At 35.8% G+C, this 26,254-nt stretch overlaps 1 protein-coding gene across 7 annotated transcripts in view; it reads right to left on the bottom strand.

Annotated features, from left to right (window-relative positions):
• The window catches only part of ZZZ3 (zinc finger ZZ-type containing 3), a 120,589-nt gene that overhangs the window by 62,087 nt on the left and 32,248 nt on the right, over positions 1 to 26,254 (bottom strand). For 4 of the 7 annotated variants that reach the window (XM_055585426.1, XM_055585427.1, XM_055585425.1 and 1 more), the window contains 4 exons: positions 10,859 to 10,992; positions 10,702 to 10,780; positions 9,113 to 9,266; positions 2,436 to 3,991 (listed from right to left, as the gene is read on the bottom strand). In XM_055585426.1, the coding sequence (XP_055441401.1) occupies positions 2,436 to 3,940 (1,505 nt within the window). In that variant the 5' untranslated portion in view covers positions 3,941 to 3,991; positions 9,113 to 9,266; positions 10,702 to 10,780; positions 10,859 to 10,992. Of the gene's footprint in view, positions 1 to 2,435; positions 3,992 to 9,112; positions 9,267 to 10,701; positions 10,781 to 10,858; positions 11,012 to 26,254 lie in introns of those variants that run through there. The other 3 variants (XM_055585428.1, XM_055585429.1, XM_055585430.1) reach the window with 3 other exon arrangements.

The raw sequence follows: 26,254 nt of genomic DNA, 5'->3' as shown, positions 1-26,254 counted from the left end.
TGTTAATCAGTGAATGTTAATTCAGAAAACTGAAACTTGAATAAATAAGAGTTATGGCCTCCTGGTTCCAGACAAAGAACTACATCACTCTCAGTGTCTTCTATTCATAATATATTTTCTAAACTGGCTATCAGGAAGTACTCACTCCCTACCAGTGGAGTCTGCATGTGCAGGAGGACAGTAACCCATCTATTCCAAGTATCTTTTTTTTTCCCCTTTCCCCAAAGTACCTTTTAACAACACTTTCCAACCACCAGAAATTTACTTGAGAATTTAAAGCATTAGATAGGTATCGTGATGCTATTTTTAACAATGACAATTTGGATAAAAAGAGTCAAAACCAAAATATTTAATCTAACCAACTCTTGATTCTAGATAAAAAGCATAGGAACAGGGATTTTAATGAAAGAGATTACATATGATATGATCAAGCATCGCCTCCCAATTTTCCTTAGATTATCTTTAACCAAGATGCTAATCTAGATGCTCCCTCTCCATCTCACTTCTGATTTGCTTCCTTTGGGGGAAAAAAGTTAAAACTAAAGTGTCAAGAGGTGCTATTTTCAAAAGATCTGGGAAAAGGCAAAAAAGCTAGAAGGAATGATTTATTTTTGCCCAAAATCATCCAACAAGGCACTAATTTAACTTGAGAACACTGTCCTAATAAAGCAACTATCCTCCAAATTCCAAAGGACTCTATATCCTAAGCAACCCATGAAACCATATTGGTCTCATTTTCAGGTTTAAGAATATGCACCTCACTCTTCAAATATTATGGCCACTATCTTTAGATAATTGTTTTTATCGGAACATCATTCTTCAGAATCACTAGAAGAGCATGTACTAAAAAAGTAACAATGTTTCAGTGGGAAAATACTTTCCATCTTAATAACCAGCTAAACCTTAATAAGAGAGTAACTTTTTTTAGCAAAGAAACAATAAAAAGCAAAAAATAGAATTAATAGGTATCATTTTGTAAATATGCATACTTCCTGAGTTCTTGGTATTTGGACAAGACATATACTCTGTTTCCTAGTGCCTGCAGAAAAACAACTCTTCTTTTGAAAACTGATACATGTGTACTAATGGTAAGAATTCAACTCATCTCAAATTGAAAAAAACGTCACTTAATGAATTGTTTTTTCACCTCACAATGGACCTCAAACATTTTAAATACATGAAAATGCTAATAGTTCCACAAAATAAGTAAAATGCTCAGACAAAATGATCTATTAAACACAATATTAAAATGCTATTTATAAAGAAAACCGAAGGAAATTTTCAGAAAAGAGATCTATGCTAAAAGACTACCATGTTATCAAAAACAAATTAAACTATTTATAAGGCATGGTAAAAGATTATTATATTCTACAAGTAGGATTTGATACTTTCATCCAATATATAGCAGACTCTGACAACTGTCAGAACAAAAATATTAAAAAGGTTCCTCAAATAAGTACTTTACACAGTCTAGATAATCTGGTTGTGATAATAATTAAAAAGCCTATTCTGTAGAAGTAAAACTGATTAAGTCATATATAAGTCTGTCTTTTACTGCTGCTCATCATATTTATGATAAACACTTTTGTTAACAGTTCCTTTCCTGATTTAGACAAAGGCAGCTCCAATTCTTTTGTGTTACTGCCCAGAATACTGTATAGAAAATCTAAGCAAAACTGTGATAAATCTGGACAGTGAATTCTTCATTTTAAAAAGTACCTTTATGACAAAGTTGAAAACAAACAGTATTTTAAGATAGTCTCCCTATAATTTAGAATTAGGAAAAACCTTTCTCAAACGCTTTATGTAAACTATAGTGTAGACTGACTTGCTAATAAGACAATTACAACATACAATTAGCTGTCACAGTACTAATAGTAATACTTCTCTACATCACAAAAGCCAATGATGATGCATAAAGCACATTTTTTAAATCAAAAGTTTTAACTGGAATTATAAGTAACTAAGATAAATGTAGATTTGTAGCCTGTCAGATTTCCCTTATTTGGATGATGTCTATTCTACATTCTATGGAAGGCATATACAATTCATAACGCTCTTTAACTATAAATCAAAGTGTACTGGGATAACTAAAGAGGTTTCCATTTTATAAATTAACTCAAATGATAAAAAACTTATTAAAAAGTATAACACTATCAATCATGTTTCCACATGTCTAACTGAGAAATGTGTGAAATCTCAAAACTGGAAAATTACATCGCCATTGAGAAGACTACTAATAAAGCTGGATTTTACTCTCTTTTTTTTTGAAGATTTTTTAAGAGTTGAGAATATTATTGTGTGAAACCCAAAATTTCAGTTAAAAGCATTAATTTTAGTTATAATAAAAATGCTACAGACATTTATGAATAGATACTGAAAACTTAGGGAATAATAAACAAAGCAGAATTCATGGTTACCATATTTACACATACTCTTTGTTGTGTTTCAGTGCCACATGATCTGATTCAAAGTAATAAACATCAGGATCATCATCTTCCTCTTCTGTAATGTGCGGATTGGCACTCTCTTTGGCAGATGGCAGATGTCCAACATTGAGTCTTGCCTCTGAGGATGGCTTACTCAGTCCTTCACTCCCATAATTTTCAGAGTCACAACATATGCCTTTTTCACTGTGAGAAACTTCACCAGGATTTGTGAGAGACTCACTTATATTATCACTAGCAGTTGCATTTGTTTCACTGGGATTGAGATTATTCTCCTCAAATTGTCCATTTTCTCTGCAAGGAGAATTGTTTTTAGTGGGACTACCTCTGGTAGGGGCTGCCCTCCGTGGTGAAGTTCTCAGAGTATACCGATGTTCTTGAGGTTCTGATAAAGACATCATTTGAGTCGAAACACAGTCTAGAACAGAAGATGGTTCTGGTTCTCCGGAGACTGGCATACTCTCAAGACTTGTGTCCAGGGCATTATTGGTGCTCTCATTACACTGCTCCTTTGAGGCACTGCTATCTCCCACCACATCTACTTCCTCCTCAGAATCCCTTAAAGATGAATGAATTTCAGAAAAGGGGCCTGTAGCTGGCTCAGTAGTCAGCTGATTAACATGTTCCACCGGCAGGCAGGCAGTTACTACTTTGTGGTCCTCCAACTTGACCTGCACTTCTGAATCTGTGCAAGGCACGTTATGGTTTATATAACCGTCTTCCTTCCTACTATCAAGGAACATTGAAGCGTGGGTATCCGAATCCCCATTTTCAGCTACTGATTTCTCCTGCAACACATAGGAACCAGTGCTATTTTGTTTAGCGTTCCCGTCAGGCTGACAGTCATCACAGTTTATAACAGCTGAATCACTGTCATCAACACCATTGACAGCCAAATAGCCTGTGATTTCTTCAACTACTGTAGAATCAAGTGGCCCTTCCTCACTTACATTCACCTTTTTAATTTCCCTTTTCTCACAATCATCCAGTATAAGACATCGACAAGCTCGTTTAGTCCCTTGAAAATCTGCATCATTGTCCACTACTGTACTCCTCTGTTCTACTGACTCCTTGTCTGATTTTATAGGTGAATCTTCTTCTGAACTGTTTGGTGCTTCAGATCTAAGGCAACGCTTAATTCTTTTTAAAACTGGTGAAACAGGTTCTGTTTGCCTTCTCTCACAATTTTCTACAGCCTGCCTTTCTATGTTATCTTTTTCTGAAGAAGGAAGTCCTCTTTTCCTAGGGCTTACCCATGACTCTCGAGCACTCTGCTGTTTTATATCAGTAGTTCTTCCATTATTATTTCCTTTCTGAATTTGCACAGGCTCTGGTCTCTTCTTTGGTGATCTTGATCGTACTTGAGAATGAGAAGAGATTTCTTCAGGATGAGCAATGCTACGATTCCTTAAAGTTCTACCACAAAAAGATTCATCCAAGCCGTTTAACCCCACTGTTGATCTTGTAACACGAGTAGATCGGGAAGCAGCCATACTATGGCAAGTCCCTACAATACGGTCATCATGATCCACTCATTGGGAAACCTTCAAAAACGTAAACAAAATAATGAGAAAAAGGTAATAGTTAATATCCTAAAACAAAAGTATAAAACTATAACTTTTTAATCCAGGTATAGCCAATATTAATAAATAATGTGATATAATTTATTAACATTTCCCAAAGTGTTAATAATAGCTAACAGTTATAAGGCACTTATATGTTTCAGGGATCTCTATGCTTTAAATACATTAACTCACTTAAGTCTAACAGCAATTAGAATAAGTACTCATTGGGACTTCCCTGGTGATCCAGGGACTAAGACTCTGCACTCCTAAAGCAGGGGCCCAGGTTCGATCCCTGGTCAGGGAACTAGATCCCACATGCAACTAAGACCTGGTAGAGCCAAAGAAAGAAAGAAAGAAAGAAAGAAAAAGTACTTATTATCACTCCTATTTCACGTATAAGGAGACTGAAGCATATATACAGTGTAAGTAATACATCTAAAACCACGCAGCTAATAAGCTCTTAACCTTTCTTGCTGTGTATATGTTTCTCAGATATTCAGGGGCAAAAGGCCCAGAATGATCTCTCTCAAAGACAGGACTTCATCTTGGTTATTAAAATAATAATCTCAAATTTATATAACAGCTATCACATAAACTAACCCAATCACTTCTCATGTTTTCTCAAAACATTTCTGGGAGGTAAAAAGACAGGCTCTGCTCTTTCTAATTCACTCTTACTAAAACGAGTTTCAGGTCAAATCTTTTGATAACAAACTACATGGTATCTAAAAAATTTGGATTGCAGTAAAATTTTCTGTAACTAAGCAGATGGATAGAAACCATAACCCTAGGTTGTACTGAATACCTGCTAAGAGCAATATAGAGCAAAGTCAAGACACCCTAGTCTCTAGAAGTAGAACTACAAATTAGCAAGTGAAAGGAAGTATTCTAAAGAGGATAGAAGAAAAACGGAAAGAAGCACACCCGCCAAACATACACTACATTTAAGAAATCAAGAATACACGTATAACCCCATTTTTTCCTTCTTTGAACTCTTGAGTATATGTGTATGTCACAGTATTAATGCATGTTGAGGATATGAGCAGGTTCATGTGGATGTTCTGCTGTTTCTATTGATATAATACAAATGAGCAGAAAATAGAATACTGCCCTATTTTATCCATCTCGATAAACTGAGTGATTTAGTAATTATTTTCCAACGTTCTCCCAACAAGCAGAATAAAGGACCTATTAAGAATCCAAGTCTCCATTTTTCTGCACCTCTTCTGTTTTAGCCTTCAAAACATACTTTGTCACTTTACTGTCTAACTTCGAATGGAGTGCAGGATGGACAGAGAAAGAAGCCAGCCAATGGCTGTAGGACATAGCTGCCCAGGACCCTCTTCCCTCCTCCCTTTTGCCGGCCTTCCCACAGGCTCACTCTCCTTTAACTCTCCAAATGCCATTCTACCCCTTCTCCCCACAAATCAAATACAGTCTCTCCTTTGCCTCAACTTAGAAGTATAACAGTTGGAAAGGTTATTAGGAACTACAGAAGATATAGAAACATGCTACCACATACAAAAAAAAAAAAAAAAGAAACTGTCTTCTTCTTCCTGCCTGCTGATAAAGTGAAAAAGTATCCTGTAAAATATGTAAGTTGGTTGAATTTAGTTTTGTTTCAGAGTATGGTATACTTCTAAATTTTTAATTAACAATTTTTTCTAATCTTGTAAGACTAGATTACAAGATGACTCAAAAAAATTGGACCTAAGATTAAAGCATGAAAATTTGTTCTAGAGAATTCCATAGCAATCATGTGAACAATAAACATGGAACATAAATCAGAACTTTATGTTTTTTAAAGCAAATTTTTACTGTTTGGGGACTCATTTAGTCAGACCTCATGTATAATTCTCTTTAGTTAAAATCTTGTTATTAAGGTTACAGTCTCTCTTTATTCACAGGTAATAAACACTGAATGATCCATAAATATCTATTTTTAATTACAAATAATTTAAGTTAAACTTCAAATGATGTTTCAAAAGAACACAAACTAAAAAATATTAAAATCAATGCATTTGGTCCATATACCTAAATCTGAAGCTTTCAAATTTGAAGATTATAGATTTTTAAATATTCAATACCTGTGTAAATATAACAAAGAAAACATAATACTTTAATTTCACAAACTTTATTTATAAAATCTAATGCAAGTATCTTTAATGCAAATTTGATTATATTCATGACTTATGGTTCAAAAATAATATTGGCAATAGTAATATTTTATAAACACACACAAAAAAAACTGTTCATCTTTATTTTTTAAAATATGGATGCCAATCAAGGGCATACAAAACTTCAAATGATTCTGTAACAGGCATTCCTAGTCCTTTTCTTTCCACACCAATCCAAATTGAAAGCAAAATTTCTGTCTTATCATTATCAATGAAACAATTCCATTATTAATAGTAAAGAAAACTACTAACAAATATATATATGTATCATTATAAAAGACCAACTATGATGATAATGAGGGCCTATTTTATTTCTTCACCATTCCAGTAATCAAAATACTTACAAACATGAAATATTAGAACTGTTTTCATTTCTTTTGTTCCCTCAAAATCTTTTTATTCCATCCACAACTAAAATGAAGTGCAAGTTTTAGAGTTCTCAAACCTTATGCTATTGGGCCACATTTAAAGCAAAACTGCTTTGTGACATGAACACTTGAGCTATTTCAAACTCTTGCAACTCAGAGTGTTGACCTAAACACCTGAAACCAACACAACACTGTAAATGAACTATAATCTAATAAAATGTTTTTTAAAATATAGAGTATTTTGTACAGAAATTTGGTGATTCATATTTACTGTCCTTAAAGTAAAGTATAAAAGTCTTAAAAAACAAAAAACAGAGTGGCCTGAGAACTAGCACCATGGGCATCTACTGGAAGCTTGTTAGAAATGCAGAATATCAGGCCCTGCCCTAGACCTTTTGATTAACCAGATTCCCAGGTGATTAAATGTCTGTTAGGTTAAGATGCACTGCCTTAGACCACTGCATCAGACAGTAATCTATTAAAATATACCAAGTTTCAAACTAAATTAGGCCATTTATCCTTTAGTTCTTTATCTGATTCTAATAAAAACTTATAAATAAAACCATGATCACTTTGACTAAGGAAGCACTAAATAGAGGATTATAAAAATTTCTTGCCTGAAATTAACATATTGCATATACTTAAGATATTAAGTTGATTAAAATTCTGAAGATTAGAGTGAAATGAAATTTTAACATTCTTCCCTCTAATGATTTTTTCTTCTGTGTTCATCTTTTTCTTCATTATCTTTTCTATTTTTGAATAAGAATTTATAAATACACGTATTTTCTATAGTTACCTGATAAACTTGAGTGCAAAATTCAACTACTAAATAGAGATTAACAATGCTCTGATTATCTCAACCAAGTCTCAATATTGTTTTGGTATGCATTGCAAAGTATTATAGACTAAACCAGTTGTCTTCCTCATTTTAGCTGCATAACACAAGAGTTACTAAAAAAATTCAGTGAAGAGGTTTGGAGTACAAAATATTTCTGCCAAAAATTAAACTGCTAAAGGAAAAGAAACTCATTTACAAAGTATCTCAGAAAATACCACTGTTAGTTAACCAAATAGTTGACATGGTGAAAACAGTAGCTAGGTACCCAAGTGGAACTGGAAATTTAATCACTCTAGTTTTAGAATTGAGGGAAACTGTTGGTTAAAAGATTCATAAAGACAAAATCCAATCTAGCAACTAGAATCAAGTTTTTCCTATATTACCCACAAACTGACGAATATGGCATTTTCTACAATAGAGGGAAGAGAATATAATCGATTACTGAGATTCTTATCTTCCCCACCCTCATAAGTTTTCATCCTATTGCAGGACATACCTGAAAAGGACAGTCAATTAAATTTTAGCCTGTCCATTCACATTAAATCCCAAATCCTGCCTACAATTTCACATATCTCACCCATTTGTTTACTGTTGAATTACCCTCTCCCAAATTTGAATCTAATTATAGAACCTAATTATAGGATTCTCAAATCTAATTATGGGATTCTGAAACACTCTGAAATAGTATCAGCTTTGTTTCAGATAATAAATTTCCAGCCCCTGTGATCACATCTGTATAACTGCTTCAATAAGAACTAAAAGGAAACTAAAATGCTCCACCTAATGAAACACTACTCCAGCTATCACCTTTACTTAAGAGAAAGAAATCTCAAAAGCACTACCTATAAGCTTTTGTTGCACTATAATTACTGAAGTAGAACAGTTTATTTTGGGAATTGAGGGACTGGCAATCCTTCATTAACATCAATATTCTAGCTGATAGTTATTTAGTTTTATTAACTGAACAATTTTTAGGAAACTGGTCATGATATCACGTAGACAAACCAAAGTGAAAGGCTAAAAGAGCAAAAGCAATAGGAAGTGTCACTAAAGATTCTTTTTCTATTTGTCTAGAACAGGAATAGGAACTGTTTAATAATGGTGTAGGAACTATCCTTGTCATACAATTCTCTTAAGACAAATTTCTTCAGCTGAACAATGACACCATTATCTACAATGTCAAAAGTATCTATAAGGTTGAAAGAAGGAGAGTGAGACCTGGGGATGCTGCTATGCAATTCAACTTAAGGTTCTTAATATTAGTCTCTTTGAAGCCTGGGAACTCTATTTCATACTATCTTGACCTCTTGTTTAAAGGGATCTCTTCTTTCTTCCCCTTTCAGAGAAATAGAGAGAGAAAGAGATAGGCAGACAAATACAGATAGACAGAGGTGAATGTATATACACTTAAAAAGATAAGTGGGGAGAAAGAGAAGTCAAGGAATCACATACTGCCCAATACCTCAAGTACTGAAAGGTATAATGCTTTAGAGATTCTAACGTACTTTGAGTCATTTCATGTATCCCTTGTTGGGAAAATATTTCATTCCTACCCAATTCCCTATAGCTCCACATTCCTATGAACAGCTACCCAGACTGCACTATTTTCCACACACCAAAGGAAGTATATAAAAATAACAAGTCTCCTCTCCTTAAATACAAGCAAACAAACAAACTATAGTTGTCTTCACTACTGCAAAACTAAATAACTTACCTGTACAACCAAAGATCTATCATTGTGGAAATATTATCTCTTTTCCTTATATCCTGAAGGAGTTGAAGCTATGATCTAGAATAGAGCTTAAGCATCAGGGTTTCAGACTCTCAGCTTCAGCCATGGAGAATACTAGAACTTCCTAAATTCCTTTCTTTAAAATAAAATAATAAAAAAAAAGAATTAAAGAAGCAAATTAACTTATGCTAACAGATTTTAGTAACACTTTGGTAATTCTCATTAACTTTGTAGCCTTAGAAATATCAAGAAACTGGAAAAGGATTTTTAGAAACTAACAAAAACAAATCAAAAAGAGTTTGAAATATACTAAATCTTTACAACTCAATATTATTTTGAGTCAAAATGTGACTCAGTTCTTTTCTAGAGTCTAAGGCAATACTGTTCTGAGATGACCCAAAGACTGCCCTTTTAAAATTTCTCATACAGAATTTATAATCTCTTACTCTTATTCTAGAGCCCTTCCCAAAGTTTGGCCTTCGAGTATTTAAAACTGAGGACTGAACAACAAAAATAATTTAGGTTATGTACAACAAAGAATCAACCAAATCTTCTATATATACATGATAATTGTGATGAAGTGTTACAGGACTTTACAAAGGGAAATTTTTTATAAAGGGAAATTTCTATTATTTTTGGCATATGGATTTTCAACAAAAACAATAAGGATTTTCTGGCTCTGGTACCCAATAGACTAGGTATTTTAATTAGCCTAATTACAATGCATTTCTTGGACAGTCTGATTAATTTTAAGTTTACTTTATAATAATGTATTACAATATCCTTTTCAGAGAAGCTGGCCAAATGGGTTATTATGAATGCCCATTTGAAAATAAGGAGGAACACCAGGAAAAAGACTGGCAAGGTTTATGATGGAAACTGTCACTTTACTATAAACATAAAACTAGATATTCTAAAAGTGACAGTATTTTTGGTAAAGGATTGCAATTTGAAAATATAAAAAAAAATTTAAGTTTTAAAAATAAAAAACTGATGCAATTATCAAGCTTTGTAAACTATCAATAAATAGCAAAAATAAATAAGAGCACAGTTTCGGTCAGTAAGACTGGAACAAGGCTAATATTTAATATCTCTAGATGCAACCTCTCCCAGATATGCCTTGCAAATTCTTGAAAAGCACAAGGTAGGAAAATTGTCTAAATAAAATTATTTAATGCTACATTAAAGAATGTTCTAAATTAACATGAGGAGGGTACACAGTAAAAAATGGGCCTATAAAAAAGTAACCCTTGACTTGAAACTTCACTCTTCTTATAACACATTCCAACTGCCAACTCCCTTGTACTCAACCCTGAAATCCTTTCACAAACATGGTAACGCATTGCACTGTATGGTGTGTGGTGATGGTAGCAATCAACAGAACCAAAGAAGATCCACCCTTTAGGATGTGTCTCTGAGTATTCCCTAGCACTCCCATTTCAGTACTCTTTCAAGTTCCAACCAGTCAGGTTACTATCCTATTTGGATAGGGATTGCTGTAGAAACATCATCCATTATATTTGCCAGGCAAGGAGATCTGCAACTGTTATTTTCAGAAAACTGATACTTACAGCTAAGTCCTACCAGTATTAAGATAAACAGGGTCATGCAGATGGTTAGGCAGATTAGGCTTCTGAAAAACCTAATACACTGAAAAAGAAATTACTTCAGTCACTTACTTGTACTAACTAAAGCGCACTTGGCCTTAAGATTACATTTTTTTCTTACCTTTCTTTTAAGTGTTTCACCTAGTGTTTGATTTCCAAGCGTCTGCATTTATCTGTCATCACTGTTAAAGTCCATTTTACATTGAGACTTCAGGTATTAATTATTTATATAGTTGAACTAGCACAACTTGATATCTGTGAAGGAAAACCACAATATAGTCACTATGGGTGTGTTATTATTTGCAGATTTGTGGATAAAACTGACAGTATTTCTAAACACACAGCACACTGCATTTTTTAATAAATTTCACAAATAATTCCTTTTATTTCACTATAAAATGTTACTTTAACAGACTAAAAGGATTTCTTAATTCTCTTATAAATTCTTCTCACAGTGCCCACATAAAATATTTCAAAATTTCATTCTACATTAAAATCTGTATCAGTTTTAGAACTTAGATTCCTTTTCTGACTACCAATATAAATATGCCTCACTTGCCACAAGTCTGCAATTTCTCAGATATTAATAGAAAAGTACTTTTTTGTGTTTTATGATAACATTGGGGAATAAATCTAGAAAACTTAAGAATGCAGTAAAAAAGATCATGACTTTCCCCTAAACATGACTTTAAAACATTTGTTTTCTTTTCAGCTAGTATTTTTGTATTGGTTAGATTATCCCTCTGTGACTAATTTGTTCCTGTTATTTTGACTATAAATAGGAAATAAATGTGACAGAATAAGTGAAGAAATAAATCAAGATGTAGCTGTGCTAATGTTCCTTACATGTAAGCTTCCTAAAAATATATCCTTGGTTATAGGTTGCAAGTGAGAAACATATCAAAGTGCGTACAATGATAATGAAAAGCATTATATAAAACCTTAAGTCATTTCTACCCATTTACTAGTGAAAAAATAAGCTTAAAAATGTCATATATGTCACAGAATTTATCAGTGGCATTCTAAAATGATTCAACATAATTTACCATTCCAAATTCCTGTATAATAAAAAGTAAAAATCTACACAGAAAATGCAGATGGCCTATTTTGTGTATAAAATTTGTTACTGGAGATGTTCACTAAAATACCGTAGAAAATTGTAAAATAAAATACACAATGTCAATTATATCTCAACTTTTTTAATTGGAGAAACAGAATAATAGAGTAGATAGTGATTAAGAAATACTAATATCTATCCTCAAACACTTCATTTCTATTCCATTTGTTTTCTTTTTTGTTTTGTTTTGTTTTTTTTTAATTGCACAGCATGGCTTGTGGGATCCTAGTTCCCCAACCAGGGATCAACCAGAGTTCCACTGCAGGGAAAGCATAGAGTCCTAACCACTGGACCACCAGAGAATTCCCTCATTTGTTTTCAAATGTTAAAAAACACATTAGGTAATGTCACAAAAAAATTTAATACACATCTTAGTATACCTAAATTTAAAAGTTGATAATAAATCTCTTGTAAAAATGAGTTAAACTAGTCAAAACTCTTCTTACATTCCTTACACTACACAGCAGTCTTCATTTCATTCACTAAGCATTTCAAATTTAAGATTCTACACAAAACTATATGCTTTTGGAGGAGGTAAACTATTAAGAATTGCGACAAGCCACCATAATTTTAAATTTTATATTATTTAAATATAGTAACTTGATCCAGAAGTTTAAAAAGGTTAGCTATTCTGTCCTTTTAAAGCACACAAAATAGAAAACAAACCATTTAAATCCCATTCCTAAGGCCTTATTTATGCCTTTCCACAGAGCTTTGCTTGTGTTCACATACTAACAAAATTCATTGACTATTCAAGAATTCCAAAAACCAATCCTGACTGAAAAGAATTACTTTTCCTACTATTTGCAGTCTAACACTAGTACTACTGTGTTAAACAGATTACAGGATCTCAGATTCACAGCACATGTGAAATCACCTCAAAAGACTACAAAAAAAACCTCACTAGAAAACGTATCAGTTCTATTGACATAGCAAAGTTATATGCTACACACTTAGTATAAAAGTAAAACTGTAACATCTAGGCTAAATGCAATCTAAATTATAATATATATATATATATTTTTTTTTTTTTTTTACTTTTCTAAGACCTTCGGGAAAAAACTCAGAACAAAGGTTACAACACAGACATTTGACATCCAATTCCTAAGTTATAATCGAAAATATTAAACACACACACTACACTTTAAATTATTTTAAAAGAAAACAGAGAGAGGCAGTCAAAGCTGGTTATAAAAAGCATGAAGATAGTGGCCAAAGACATAAACATTTTTCCTAAACAATTAAGTGTATCATCGTTACTTGCTACAGAGAGTTGAACTGAATTTTCACTTGGTACAAAGTATGATCAGGAAGATGACAACATCCTGGCTCCCTAAGTTGTTTAGAACCAGAGGTTCAATGTGTTGGATGCCTCCTACAGGTTTTAGAGATGAGCATATTTCACAGGCAACATAAAGGACTTAGAAAGAGCATCAGATTTGGTGGAAGGAGACACAAATATGATTCTCTACCCACCATCAATCGTAACTGTTTGATCATGAGAAAACCACACTGCCCTTTTGCATTTCGTCTATAAAATAGGAGACATAACACCTGCCCACTACATTTCAGGGTTACTGTGAAGTTCAGTAAGTTTATGCCTCCAAAGTACTATAGAATGCTGGTTTTTGAACTTTTTTATACTGCTTTCCAAACTTTAGATTCAGCAGTTCTGGACATGGCAAGCGTAAATATTTTTAATTAACTACTTTAGGTCATTCCAGTGCAGGGGTTCCCCCAAAGATGAGGCTCACACTTTGAAAAAAATTCCATCATTTTCTTCTGAAGAAACTTTAATGCTTGTAAAGCATTACCCTAGGGATTTAATGCAAATTTCTAAATCTCCTTAGAACTTCAGATTTAATGAAATTGGGGCAGGGCACGGAATCCTCATTTTTATCACACTCACTGCAGGTGATTGAACTCAGGACCCACACTTCTACAAACCCTAAAGCAGATTATTCCCCTTGTACATTTCTCAAATCTAATTTCAATAAATTTCAAATTTCCCCATCTCCAGTGTCATGAAGTTATGACCAACTTAGACAGCATATTAAAAAGCAGAGACATTATTACTTTGTCAACAAAGGTCCATCTAGTCAAGGCTATGGTTTTTCCAGTAGTCATGTATGGATGTGACAGTTGGACTGTGAAGAAAGCTGAGTGCCAAAGAATTGATGCTTTTGAACTGTGGTGTTGGAGAAGACTCTTGAGAGTCCCTTGGACTCAAGGAGATCCAACCAGTCCATCCTAAAGGAGATCAGTCCTGGGTGTTCACTGGAAGGACTGATGTTGAAGCCGAAACTCCAATACTTTGGCCACCTGATGTGAAGAACTGACTCATTTGAAAAGACCCTGATGCTGGGAAAGACTGAGGGCAGGAGGAGAAGGAGACAACACAGTATGAGATGGTTGGATGGCATCACTGACTCAATGGACATGGGTCTGGGTAAACTCCAGGAGTTGATGACGGACAGGGAGGCCTGGTGTGCTGTGGTTCATGGGGTCACAAAGAGTCGGACACGACTGAGCGACTGAACTGAACTGAGTGTCATGAAGGGCATGACCAATATTAGACCTTCATCATTTCCTACTTCAACTAATCCACCTGCCTTGTAATTGGTTCCTTTAAGTCTTGCTCCTTACAAATTCATGGAGAAGTCTAAGGTGCACATTTCTGTCACTCTCTTGTCTAAAACGCTTTCAAGGGACTTCCACTTCTGGCCAAGACAGTAACAGAGATGAGAGGTATGTTCCTATTCAAAACAACTGAAAATTTGGGCAAACTGTACAAAAATGTTTTTCAGACACTTGAAACCAGACAACACAGAACAGTGATCAACGAAAGAGAAGAAACAAATAAAGCAAAGCCTTTAATAGCCCCAGCTTCCTGACTGAGTTTCCAGACTGCAGAGCGAGGAGGGTGATCTCAGGCAAACCAGTCTCCCAGTGTTAAGACAAAGCATGGAATCTGGGGAGACTCAGGCAGCTAAGGTTTCCAGAACACTTGTACCAGAGAGGAAGTAACATCAAAGAGAGCAAGACCTCAGAAGATCTACAGATATCCTCCTCAAGTCTTGAGCTGACCACTCATAAGTATATGCAGTATATCCAAGGCCTGGAAAATCACTCCTACCCACAGCCAGGGGTATACTAGGAAATGTGCAACAACCAAGGACAGTTAGTGGTTTATAGTTCCTGGTTCACAGGGTTACCAGTGACTCTGGTGTGAATATTCCTACCCATGGCCAATTTCAAGCTATCAAGCAATATCACTGAGTGCAAAGATGAGAAGAGATACATAGCAGCACATTAAACATTACATAGTGTTTCTACAATAACGATACAATAGATATAAATTACCACCAAAGCACAAAAATAGTAATAAGCAATAATATAATTGGGGTCTTCCCTGATGATTGGTCCAGTGGTTATGAATCTGCCTGCAGGACTTCCCTGGTGGTCCGGTGGCTAAGACTCCAGGCTCCTAATTCAGGGGCCCCAAGTTCAATCCCTGGTCAGGGAACTAGATCCCACATGCTGCAACTAAGACCTGGTGCAGTCAAATGAAGAATTAAATAAATATTTAACAACAAAAAAAAGAATCTGCCTGCCAATGCAGGCAATGCAGGTTCAACCCCTGCTCCAGGGAGACCCCACATGCCGCTGGGCAACTAAGCCCGTGCCACATGCTCTAGAGCCTGCCAGCCACAATTACTGAAGCCGGAGGGCCTAGAGCCCACAACAAGAGAAGCCACCACTATGAAGAGTAGCACCCACTCACCACAACTAGAGAACACCTGAGCACAACAAGAAAGATCCAGCACAACCAAAAATTAATAACTTTTTTTTTTAAAAAAAGGAGAACAGAGAAAAATGACAATAAGATTGAAAGCAGACTAGTCCCTGGAAACGACACAAGACAGTGAAGTTTATCTTTGTACTGAAAGAAACTGTCTACTAGTGAAATAAAGATGACTTCTAACTATAAATGTTGAAAGATTTAGAAATAGACTATAAGAAACATTAAAAAGAAATTCTTCAGACAGAAGAAAAACCATACTGGTTGGAACTCTGGATCTAACCAAACAAATGAAAAGCACCAGGAATGGAAAATCAGGGTAAATATAAAAGACTTTTTCCCCTTAGTTGTGATATCTCTTTAAAAGAAAATTGACTATTTAAAACAAAAACAACATTAATATACTGTGAAGTTTATAACATACACAGAAGTGAAAAATAATACTAGCACAACAATTAGGAAGAGGGAAATACAATGATGTAAGGTTCTTACACTACATGTGAAGTGGTATAATTTCAAGACACCCTGTAATAAGTCAAATCCTAAAAGGAATCACTGTTTAAAATTGACACTTAATAAGCCAACAACAGAAATAAAATAAAACATAAAAAAGGAAAAAAATACTGAGTTCAAAAGAAGGCAGGATAGACAGAAAAGAGAACAAAAATACATATATATGAAAAATTTTTAACAACAGCAAGGTAGTATATTTAAACAACTATATATACGTACGTATGTATATATGTATATATATATATATGTAGTAAATGGCCTAAAAACAGTTATTTGGAAAAAGTTTCTTGGAAAGAATAACAATAAATTTTTAAAGATTCAAGTAATAAAAATTGTGACCATGATAGAATTAAGTCAGAAATCAACATTAAAAGAATTGTCTCAAAATCCCCAAATATCTTAAAATAATAGCATGTTTCTACCCCACGGCCAAGGCCGGGGTGGTGACCAAGAGCGCCAGGCTGCAACGGCCCAGGAGCCGCTGAGAGGAGCTATTCCACGTCAGAGATCAGGGGCAGTGGCCTAGATGAGCTACCCCACGTCCAAGGTCAGGGCCGGCAGCTGAGAGGAGCTACCCCACATCAGAGATCAGGGGCAGTGGCCAAGATGAGCTACCCCACGTCCAAGGTCAGGGCCGGCAGCTGAGAGGAGCTACCCCAGGCCCAAGGTCAGGGGCAGCGGCGGAGAGGAGCAACTCCACGTCCAAGGAGCAGAGGGTGCACGGGCACAGGAGGGCCGAGAAGAGCTACTCCACGTTCAAGAGGGGCAACCTCGTCCAAGGTAAGGAACAGCGGCTGTGCTTTGCTGGAGCAGCCATTAAGATATACCCCACGTTCAAGGTAAAAGAAACTCAAGTAAGACGGTAGGTACTGCGAGAGGGCATCAGAGGGCAGACACACTGAAACCATACTCACAGAAAACTAACCAATCTGATCACATGGACCCAGCCTGTCTAACTCAATGAAACTAAGCCATGCCGTGTGGGGCCACCCAAGACTGACGGGTCATGGTGGAGAGGTCTGACAGAATGTGGTCCACTGGAGAAGGGAATGGCAAACCACTTCAGTATTCTTGCCTTGAGAACCCCATGAACAGTATGAAAAGCCAAAATGATAGGATACTGAAAGAGGAACTCCCGAGGTTGGTAGGTGCCAAATATGCTACAGGAGATCAGTGGAGAAATAACTCCAGAAAGAACAAAGGGATGGAGCCAAAGCAAAAACAATACCCAGTTGTGGATGTGACTTGTGATAGAAGCAAGGTCCGATACTGTAAAGAGCAATACTGCAAAAGAACCTGGAATGTTAGTTCCATGAATCAAGGCAAATTGGAAGTGGTCAAACAGGAGATGGCAAGAGTGAACATAGACATTCTAGGAATCAGCAAACTAAAATGGACTGGAAAGGGTGAATTTAACTCAGATGACCATTATATCTACTACTGCAGGCAGGAATCCCTTAGAAGAAATGGAGAGCCATCACGGTCAACAAAAGAGTCTGAAATGCAGTATTTGGATGTAATCTCAAAAACAACAGAATGATCTCTGTTCATTTCCAAGGCAAACCACTCAATATTATGGTGATCCAAGCCTATGCCCAGTAACACCGAAGAAGCTGAAGCTGAATGGTTCTATGAAGACCTACAAGACCTTTTAGAACTAACACCCCAAAAAGATGTCCTTTTCATTATAGGGGACTGGAATGCAAAAGTAGGAAGTCAAGAAACACCTGGCATAACAGGCAAATTTGGCCTTGGAATACGGAATGAAGCAGGGCAAAGGCTAATAGAGTTTTGCCAAGGGAATGCACTGGTCATAGCAAACACCCTCTTCCAACAACACAAGAGAAGACTCTACACATGGACATCACCAGATGGTCAACACTGAAATCAGACTGATTATATTCGTTGCAGCCAAAAATGGAGCAGCTCTATACAGTCAGCAAAAACAAGACCAGGAGCTGATTGTGGCTCAGATCATGAACTCCTTATTGCCAAATTCAGACTTAAATTGAAGAAAGTAGGGAAAACCACGAGGCCATTCAGGTATGACCTAAATCAAATCCCTTATGATAATACAGTAGAAGTGAGAAATAGATTTAAGGGACTGGATCTGATAGAGTGCCTAATGAACTATGGACGGAGGTTCGTGACACTGTACAGGAAACAGGGATCAAGACCATCCCCATGGAAAACGAATGCAAAAAAAGCAAAATGGCTGTCTGAGGAGGCCTTACAAATAGCTGTGAAAAGAAGAGAAGAGAAAAGCAAAGGAGAAAAGGCAAGATATAAGCATCTGAATGCAGAGTTCCAAAGAATAGCAAGAAGAGATAAGAAAGCCTTCTTCAGTGATCAATGCAAAGAAATAGAGTAAAAGAACAGAATGGGAAAGACTAGAGATCTCTTCAAGAAAATTAGAGGGAATATTTCATGCAACGATGGGCTCGATAAAGGACAGAAATAGTATGGACCTAACAGACAGAAGATATTAAGAAGAGGTGGCAAGAATACATAGAAGAACTATACAAAAAAGATCTTCACGACCCAGATAATCACGATGGTGTGATCACTCACCTAAAGCCAGACATTCCGAAATGTGAAGTCAAGTGGGCCTTAAAAAGCATCACTACGAACAAAGCTAGTGGAGGTGACAGAATTCCAGTTGAGCTATTTCAAATCCTGAAAGATGATGCTGTGAAAGTGCTGAACTCCATATGCCAGCAAATTTGGAAAACTCAGCAGTGGCCACAGGACTGGAAAAGGTCAGTTTTCATTCCAATCCCAAAGAAAGGCAATGCCAAAGAATGCTCAAACTACCGTACAATTGCACTCATCTCACACGCTAGTAAAGTAATGCTCAAAATTCTCCAGCCAGGCTTCAGCAGTATGTAAACTGAGAACTTCCAGATGTTCAAGCTGGTTTTAGAAAAGGCAGAGGAACCAGAGATCAAATTGCCAACATCCGCTGGATCATGGAAAAAGCAAGAGAGTTCCAGAAAAACATCTATTTCTGCTTTCTTGACTATGCCAAAGCCTTTGACTGTGTGGATCACAATAAACTGTGGAAAATTCTGAAAGGGATGGGAATACCAGACCACCTGACCTGCCTCTTGAGAAACCTGTATGCAGGTTAGAACTGGACATGGAACAACAGACTGGTTCCAAATAGGAAAAGGAGTACGTCAAGGCTGTATATTGTCATCCTGCTTATTTAACTTAATGCAGAGTACATCATGAGAAACACTGTACTGGGAGAAGCACAAGCTGGAATCAAGATTGCCGGGAGAAATATCAATAACCTCAGATATGCAGATGACACCACCCTTATGGCAGAAAGTGAAGAGGAACTAAAAAGCCTCTTGATGAAAGTGAAAGGGGAGAGTGAAAAAGTTGGCTTAAAGCTCAACATTCAGAAAACGAAGACCATGGCATCTGGTCCCATCACTTCATGGGAAACAGATGGGGAAACAGTGGAAACAGTGTCAGACTTTGTTTTTTTGGGCTCCAAAATCACTGCAGATGGTGACTGCAGCCATGAAATTAAAAGATGCTTACTCCTTGGAAGAAAAGTTATCACCAACCTAGATAGCATATTAAAAAGCAGAGATATTACTTTGTCAACAAAGGTCCATCTAGTCAAGGCTATGTTGTTTTCCAGTGGTCATGTATGGATGTGAGAGTTGGACTGTGAAGAAAGCTGAGCACCAAAGAATTGATGCTTTTGAACTGTGGTGCTGGAGAAGACTTGCGAGTCCCTTGGACTGCAAGGAGATCCAACCAGTCCATCCTAGAGGAGACCAGTCCTGGCTGTTCATTGGAAGGACCAATGCTGAGGCTTAAACTCCAATACTTTGGCCACCTCATGAGAAGAGCTGACTGTTTCGAAAAGACCCTGATGCTGGGAGGGAGTCGGGACAGGAGGAGAAGGGGATGACAGAGGATGAGATGGTTGCATGGCATCACTGACTTGATGCACATGAGTTTGGGTGAACTCCGGGAGTTGGTGATGGACAGGGAGGCCTGGCATGCTGCGATCATGGGGTCGCAAAGAGTCGGACACGACTGAGCAACTGAACTGAACTGAAAATCCCTATGAGTCAAAGAAGAAAGAGAAATGAAGGAGAAATTAGAAAATAGTATAACTAAATGAAAATGAAAACAACATAATTAGTATCTATGAGATGCAACAAAAGTTAACACTTAAGGGAAAATTTATAGCAGAAAACATACTGGAAAAGAAGTAACTCAACTCAATGACAGCACCCACCTTAAGAAACTAGAAATAATAATATAGCCCATATTAAAAAGGAAGGAAAAAATAAAGAACAGAAATCAATGAAACTGAAAACAGAAAAATAAAAATCAATAAAAATAGTCTCTTGTCACACTAGGAAAAAACTGTATAAATTTCTAACATTAAAAAACAATGAAGTGATGTAACTGTATTCCGTATTTAACAGATAATTATTCCAACAAGAGTACCAAGACAAATCAATGAGGAAAAAAATTATAATCCTTCCCCCAAAATGGTGCTAAAACAACTGAGTATCTATATGCAATGGAAAGCTGGACACTTACTTTGCATTCTCTTCAAAAATTAACTAAAAATGAATCAAAGACCAATGTGTAGCAGTTAAAAGTATAATATTTTTAGAAGAAAAGTAAGTATAAATCCTTGTTACCTTGGATTAGACAATGGTTTCTTACCTATGACCCTAAAAGCACAAACAACCAAGAACAAATACTACATGGTTCCACTTATATGCTGTACCTAAAGTAAGTCAAATTCATACAGATACAAAATAGATTGGTGGTTACCAAGAACTAAGAGAAGAAGATAATGGCAAGTTATTGTTTAATGGATACAGAGTTACAGCTATACAAAATTAAAGACACTTTACAGATGAGATGGATGATAGTGATGACTGCCCAACAATATTATGTACTTAATGCCACTAAAAACTGTGCACTCTAAAAATGATCAATTTTACAAGAATGCCCACTGTCACCATTTCTATTTAACATAGTATTGTAAGTCTCAGTCACAACAATCAAAAAAGAAAAAATAAATAAAAGATAACAAATTGAAAACAAAAAAGTAAAACTGGCACTATTTGCAGATGACATGATAATGTATGTAAAGAACCCTAAAGTGTCCACCCCAAAACTATTAGAACTAATACATAAATTCAACAAGTTTGCAGAATACAAGATTAGTAAGTAAAAATCTGTTGCACTTCTATACATTAAAAATGAAATATCAGAGCAAGAAAGTAAAAATACAGCCCCACTTAAAACTTCATTAAAAAATAAAATACCTAGGAATAAAGTGAACCAAGGAAGTAAAAGACCTATACTCTGAAAACTACAAAACAATGATGAAGGAAAATGAAGATTATTCAAAGAAATGGGAAGATGTTCAGTGCTCCTGGATTGGAAAAAATCAACATTAATTATTAAAATGGCCATACTACTCAAAGTAACCAACAGATTTAATGCATCCCTATCAAAACACCAAGGGTATTTTTCACAGAACTAGTAGAAATAATCACAAAATTTATACAGAATCAAAAAAGGCCCCCAACTGCCAAAGCAATCTCAGTAAAAAGAACAATGCTAGAGGTATAACTCTCCCAGACTTCAAACTATACTCCAAAGCTACAGTAATCAGCACAGTACTGGCACAAAACAACAGAACATTGTTCTGGCACAGACACATAGAACAATGGAACTGAATAAAGAGCCCAAAAATAAACATATGCACACACAGTCAATTAGTCTATGACAAAGGAAACAAGGATATATAATGGCAAAAAGATAGCCTCTTCAACAAGTGGTGCTGAGGAAACTGGACAGCCACAATCAAATAAGAACATTCTCTCACTTCTCACACACACAAAAATAAACTCAAAATGGTTTAAAGACCTAAATATAAGACATGAAACCATACAACTTCTAGAAGAGAACATAGGTGGAACAGTCTTTGACATAAATCATAGTGATATTTTCTGGGATCAATCTGCTAAGGCAAAAGAAATAAAAGCAAAAATAAACAAATGGTACTTAATTAAATTCAAAAGCTTTTGCACAGCAAAGGAAACTTCAGTATAATGAAAGACAACCTATGAATGGGAGAAAATATTTGCAAGTGATATGACCAACAAGTGGTTAATATCCAAACTGCTCAAATAACTCAAAATCAAAAATACTCCAGTCAAACCAGGGGGCAGAAGACTTGAATAGACATCTTTTCAAAGACATACAAACAGCTAACAGGCACAAGAAAAAATGCTCAACATCACTAATTATTAGAGAAATGTAAATCAAAAGCACAATGAGGTATCACCTTACACTGATCACAATGTCTATCATCAAAGAGAATACAGGGTTTCCCCGGTGGCTCAGTGGTAAAGAATTTGCTTGCTGTATGGCAAAAACCACTACAATATTGTAAAGTAATTAGCCTCCAATTAAAATATAAATTAATTAAAAAAAAAAAAGAATTCGCTTGCCAATGCAGGAGACATGGGTTCAATTTCTTATCCAGGAAGATCCCACAGGCTGCAGAGCAACAAAGTCCATGCACCACAACTATTGAGCCCGTGCTCTAGAGTCCAGAAGTCACAACTACTGATCCCACATGCCACAATTACTGAAGCCCGCACACCCTAGAGCCCACGCTCCATAGCAAGAGAAGCCACCGCAATAGAAGCCTGCGCACTTCAACTAGAGAAAAGCCATTGCAGCAACAAAGACCCAGGACAACCAAAAATAAATAAACAAATTAAAAAATAATAATACAAATAACAAATGTTGTGACAGTGTGGAGAAAGGGGAACCTTTGTACACTATTGATGGGAAATTGGTGTAAACTGGAGCACCTACTATGGAAAATAGTATAGCGGCTCCTTTAAAAACTAAAAAATAGAACTACCGGGGAATTTCCTGTTGGTCCAGTTAAGACTCCACACTTTTATGTATGAGAAAAAACCAAAAACACTTTTTGAATTAAAGATATGTGCAACCCAATGCTCACAGCAGCACTATTTATAATAGCCAAGACATGGAAGCAATACAAGTGCCCATCAACAAATGACTGGACTAAGAAAACACACACACACAGGAATAGTACTCATTCCTCATGCCATTCGCAGCACATGGATAGACTAGGAGCACATTATGCCTAGTGAAATAAGTCAGAAAGACCTATACTATACCACTTATATGTATCACTTAAATCTAAAAAATATAAATGAATGTATATGTAAAACAGACTCACAGATATAAAAAACAAACCTGCAGTTACCAAGAGAGAGACAAAAAGGGGGAGGGACAAATTAAGGGTATGTGATTAATAGACAAAAAACTACTATATATAAAATATATAAGCAATAAGGATGTACTATATAGCACCAAAAATATCTTCTTTATCTTGTAATAACCTATAATAAAATATAATCTGCAAAAATACTGAATCACTATGCTGTATATCTGAAACTAATACAATTATGTAAATCGACTATACTTCAATTTTTAAATGGTCAATTTTAAGACATATATGTTTTACCACAATTTAAAAATTGAAAACAAGCAACCACAAAATACACATAAATTGTAGTCACAAAAATTTAAGCTTTTTGTGCCTTTTGTGTTTCTAAGAACTCTATCAAGATAATGAGACAACCCACAGAATGAGAGAAAATATTTACAAATCACTCATCTACAAAGAACCGTTACAACTTAGTAAAAACATAAGCGGTGTAAAAAGTGACTAATGGATCTGAATACACATTTCTGCAAAAAAAGACGTACAAATAGCCAATAAGCATATGAAAAGACGCTCAACATTGTTGGTCATCAGGGAAATATAAATCAAAACCACAATGAGATATTGCTTAATACCCACTATGACTAGTATGACAAAAAATGAAAAACCAATATCGACAGGATATGGAGAAATTAGTGCCCTCATACATTGCTGGTGTAAATACAAACCGTTGCACCTTTGGAAAAGTCTAGCAGTTCCTCAATAAGTTAAATATAAAATTACCATGAGGCAGGAATTTCACTCCTAGATACATACCCAGGAAAAACAAAACATTTTCACACAAAAACTGAATTTTCACAGCAATGTTATTCACAATAGGCAGAAAGTGAAAACAACTCAAATGTTCATAAACTGCTGAATGGATGTATAAAATGTAGTATACAATGGAATATTTATACAGCCATAAAAATGAATGCAGTATTGGTACAAACTACAACATGGATGAAACTTAAAAACCTGACACATGAAAAAAGACAATCACCAAAGGTCACGTATTGTGTAATTCTATTTATATGAAATGTTCAGAACAGGTAAATTCATAGGCAAAATCTACAAAAAGGAGATAAGTGGCTGCAGAGACTGGAGGAAAGGAAGAGATAGAAGAAAGTAACTGCTAATGGGTGTGGGGTTTCTTTTTAGAGAGAGAAAAGTATTCTGCAGATGATGGTTACACAATTTTGTGACTATTCTAAAAATTACTGTATTATACATTTTAAAGGGATAAATATTATTTCTACATTTTATAGGAACTTCCCTGGTGGTCTAGTGGCTAAGACTGTGCCTCCCAATGCAGGGGACCCAGGTTCAATCCCTGGTCAGGAAACTAGATCCCACACGCTATAGAGAGTTTTGCATGCATGTGCACAACTAAGACCTAGCACAGCCAAACAAATAATAAAAGTGATAAATAAATAGCATTTAATAAATAAACTATTCCCTTTGCCTCAAGTGACTGTGCCTTTCTTTCCTGCTAAGTCACTTCAGTCGTGTCTGACTCTGTGTGACCCCATAGACAGCAGCCACCAGGCTCCCCCGTCCCTGGGATTCTCCAGGCAAGAACACTGGAGTGGACTGCCATTTCCTTCTGCAATGCATGCAAGTGAAAAGTGAAGTAAAGTCGCTCAGTCGTTTCCAACTCTTAGCGACCCCAAGGACTGCAGCCTATCAGACTCCTCCATCCATGGGATTTTCCAGGCAAAGTACTGGAGTGGGGTGCCATTGCCTTCTCCATTTCCATAGGCTACTAGATCCCAAAAAACTGCTCTTCAATAAAGTGAGGAAAAAGTCAGAAAATATACTTCATTTTCCATGAAGTTAGATTTACTCAATTTAAAGAATTCCTTTATTCTGAATCTATGTCACTCCTCTTTTTTGGTATGAAAGGGGGTACCTGTAAAGATTCTAATATTTTTTAAACAAAATTAAAAGCTGGCACTCTCACACTGATTCCAAAATATTGAAAATTATACTAAACTGCTCTGTAACAATATTTTTAATTTTTTGTTAATTAAACACAATAATTTGGAACCACTGAGGTTGTAATGATACCAGTATTATGACATCATATACAAAAATAAGTATTAAGAAGACAAAATTATCAGGCTGTCATTCCTTTTTTTCTTGCCTGGAGGTGGGACAAACAGGACCCCAACCAGATCCAAGCCACTCTGCTGAGAAAGCAGGGTGTCCTAACCACTGGATCACCAGAGAATTTCCAGCTGTCATTTCTAAATATTATTCAGTTCTATTTCTTATTAGTGGATCAAAACAGTATTGAATAAAGAAAGAACATTTTTAAAAGTTAATCCAAGGAGATAAATGGAGTTTTAAAAAACCTATTTAGAAGCAATTTTTCTATAAGCTACAGACTCATCAACCACTAGAGACAATTTCCCATTTTTCCCATGAGTTTCAGAGTCCTATGTGGATTTATGTGTGATAATTCAGTTAACTCTATACTTCTCAAAATATATTATTCAGTCCTCTGCTGACAATTTCAAAATTAGTAAAAGAATGAACTTTCAGTTTTATTCAGGTAGTGTATATTTCAATGAGTATTCTTTTTAAAAGTATAAAGTGAAAGTGAAGTCGCTCAGTCGGGTCTGACTCTTTGCGACCTCATGGACCATAGCCTACCAGGCTCCACGGTCCATGGCATCTTCCAGGGAAGAATACTGGAGTGGGCTGCCATTTCCTTCTCCAGGGGATCTTCGCAACCCAGGGATCGAACCCAGGTCTCCTGCATTGCAGACAGACACTT

This window comes from Bubalus kerabau, chromosome 6, assembly GCF_029407905.1.
Source record: "Bubalus kerabau isolate K-KA32 ecotype Philippines breed swamp buffalo chromosome 6, PCC_UOA_SB_1v2, whole genome shotgun sequence".
NCBI classification, from domain to species: Eukaryota; Metazoa; Chordata; class Mammalia; order Artiodactyla; family Bovidae; genus Bubalus; species Bubalus kerabau.
Note: the sequence above shows the minus strand (reverse complement) of the source record. Positions and strands in the feature narration are given on the sequence as shown.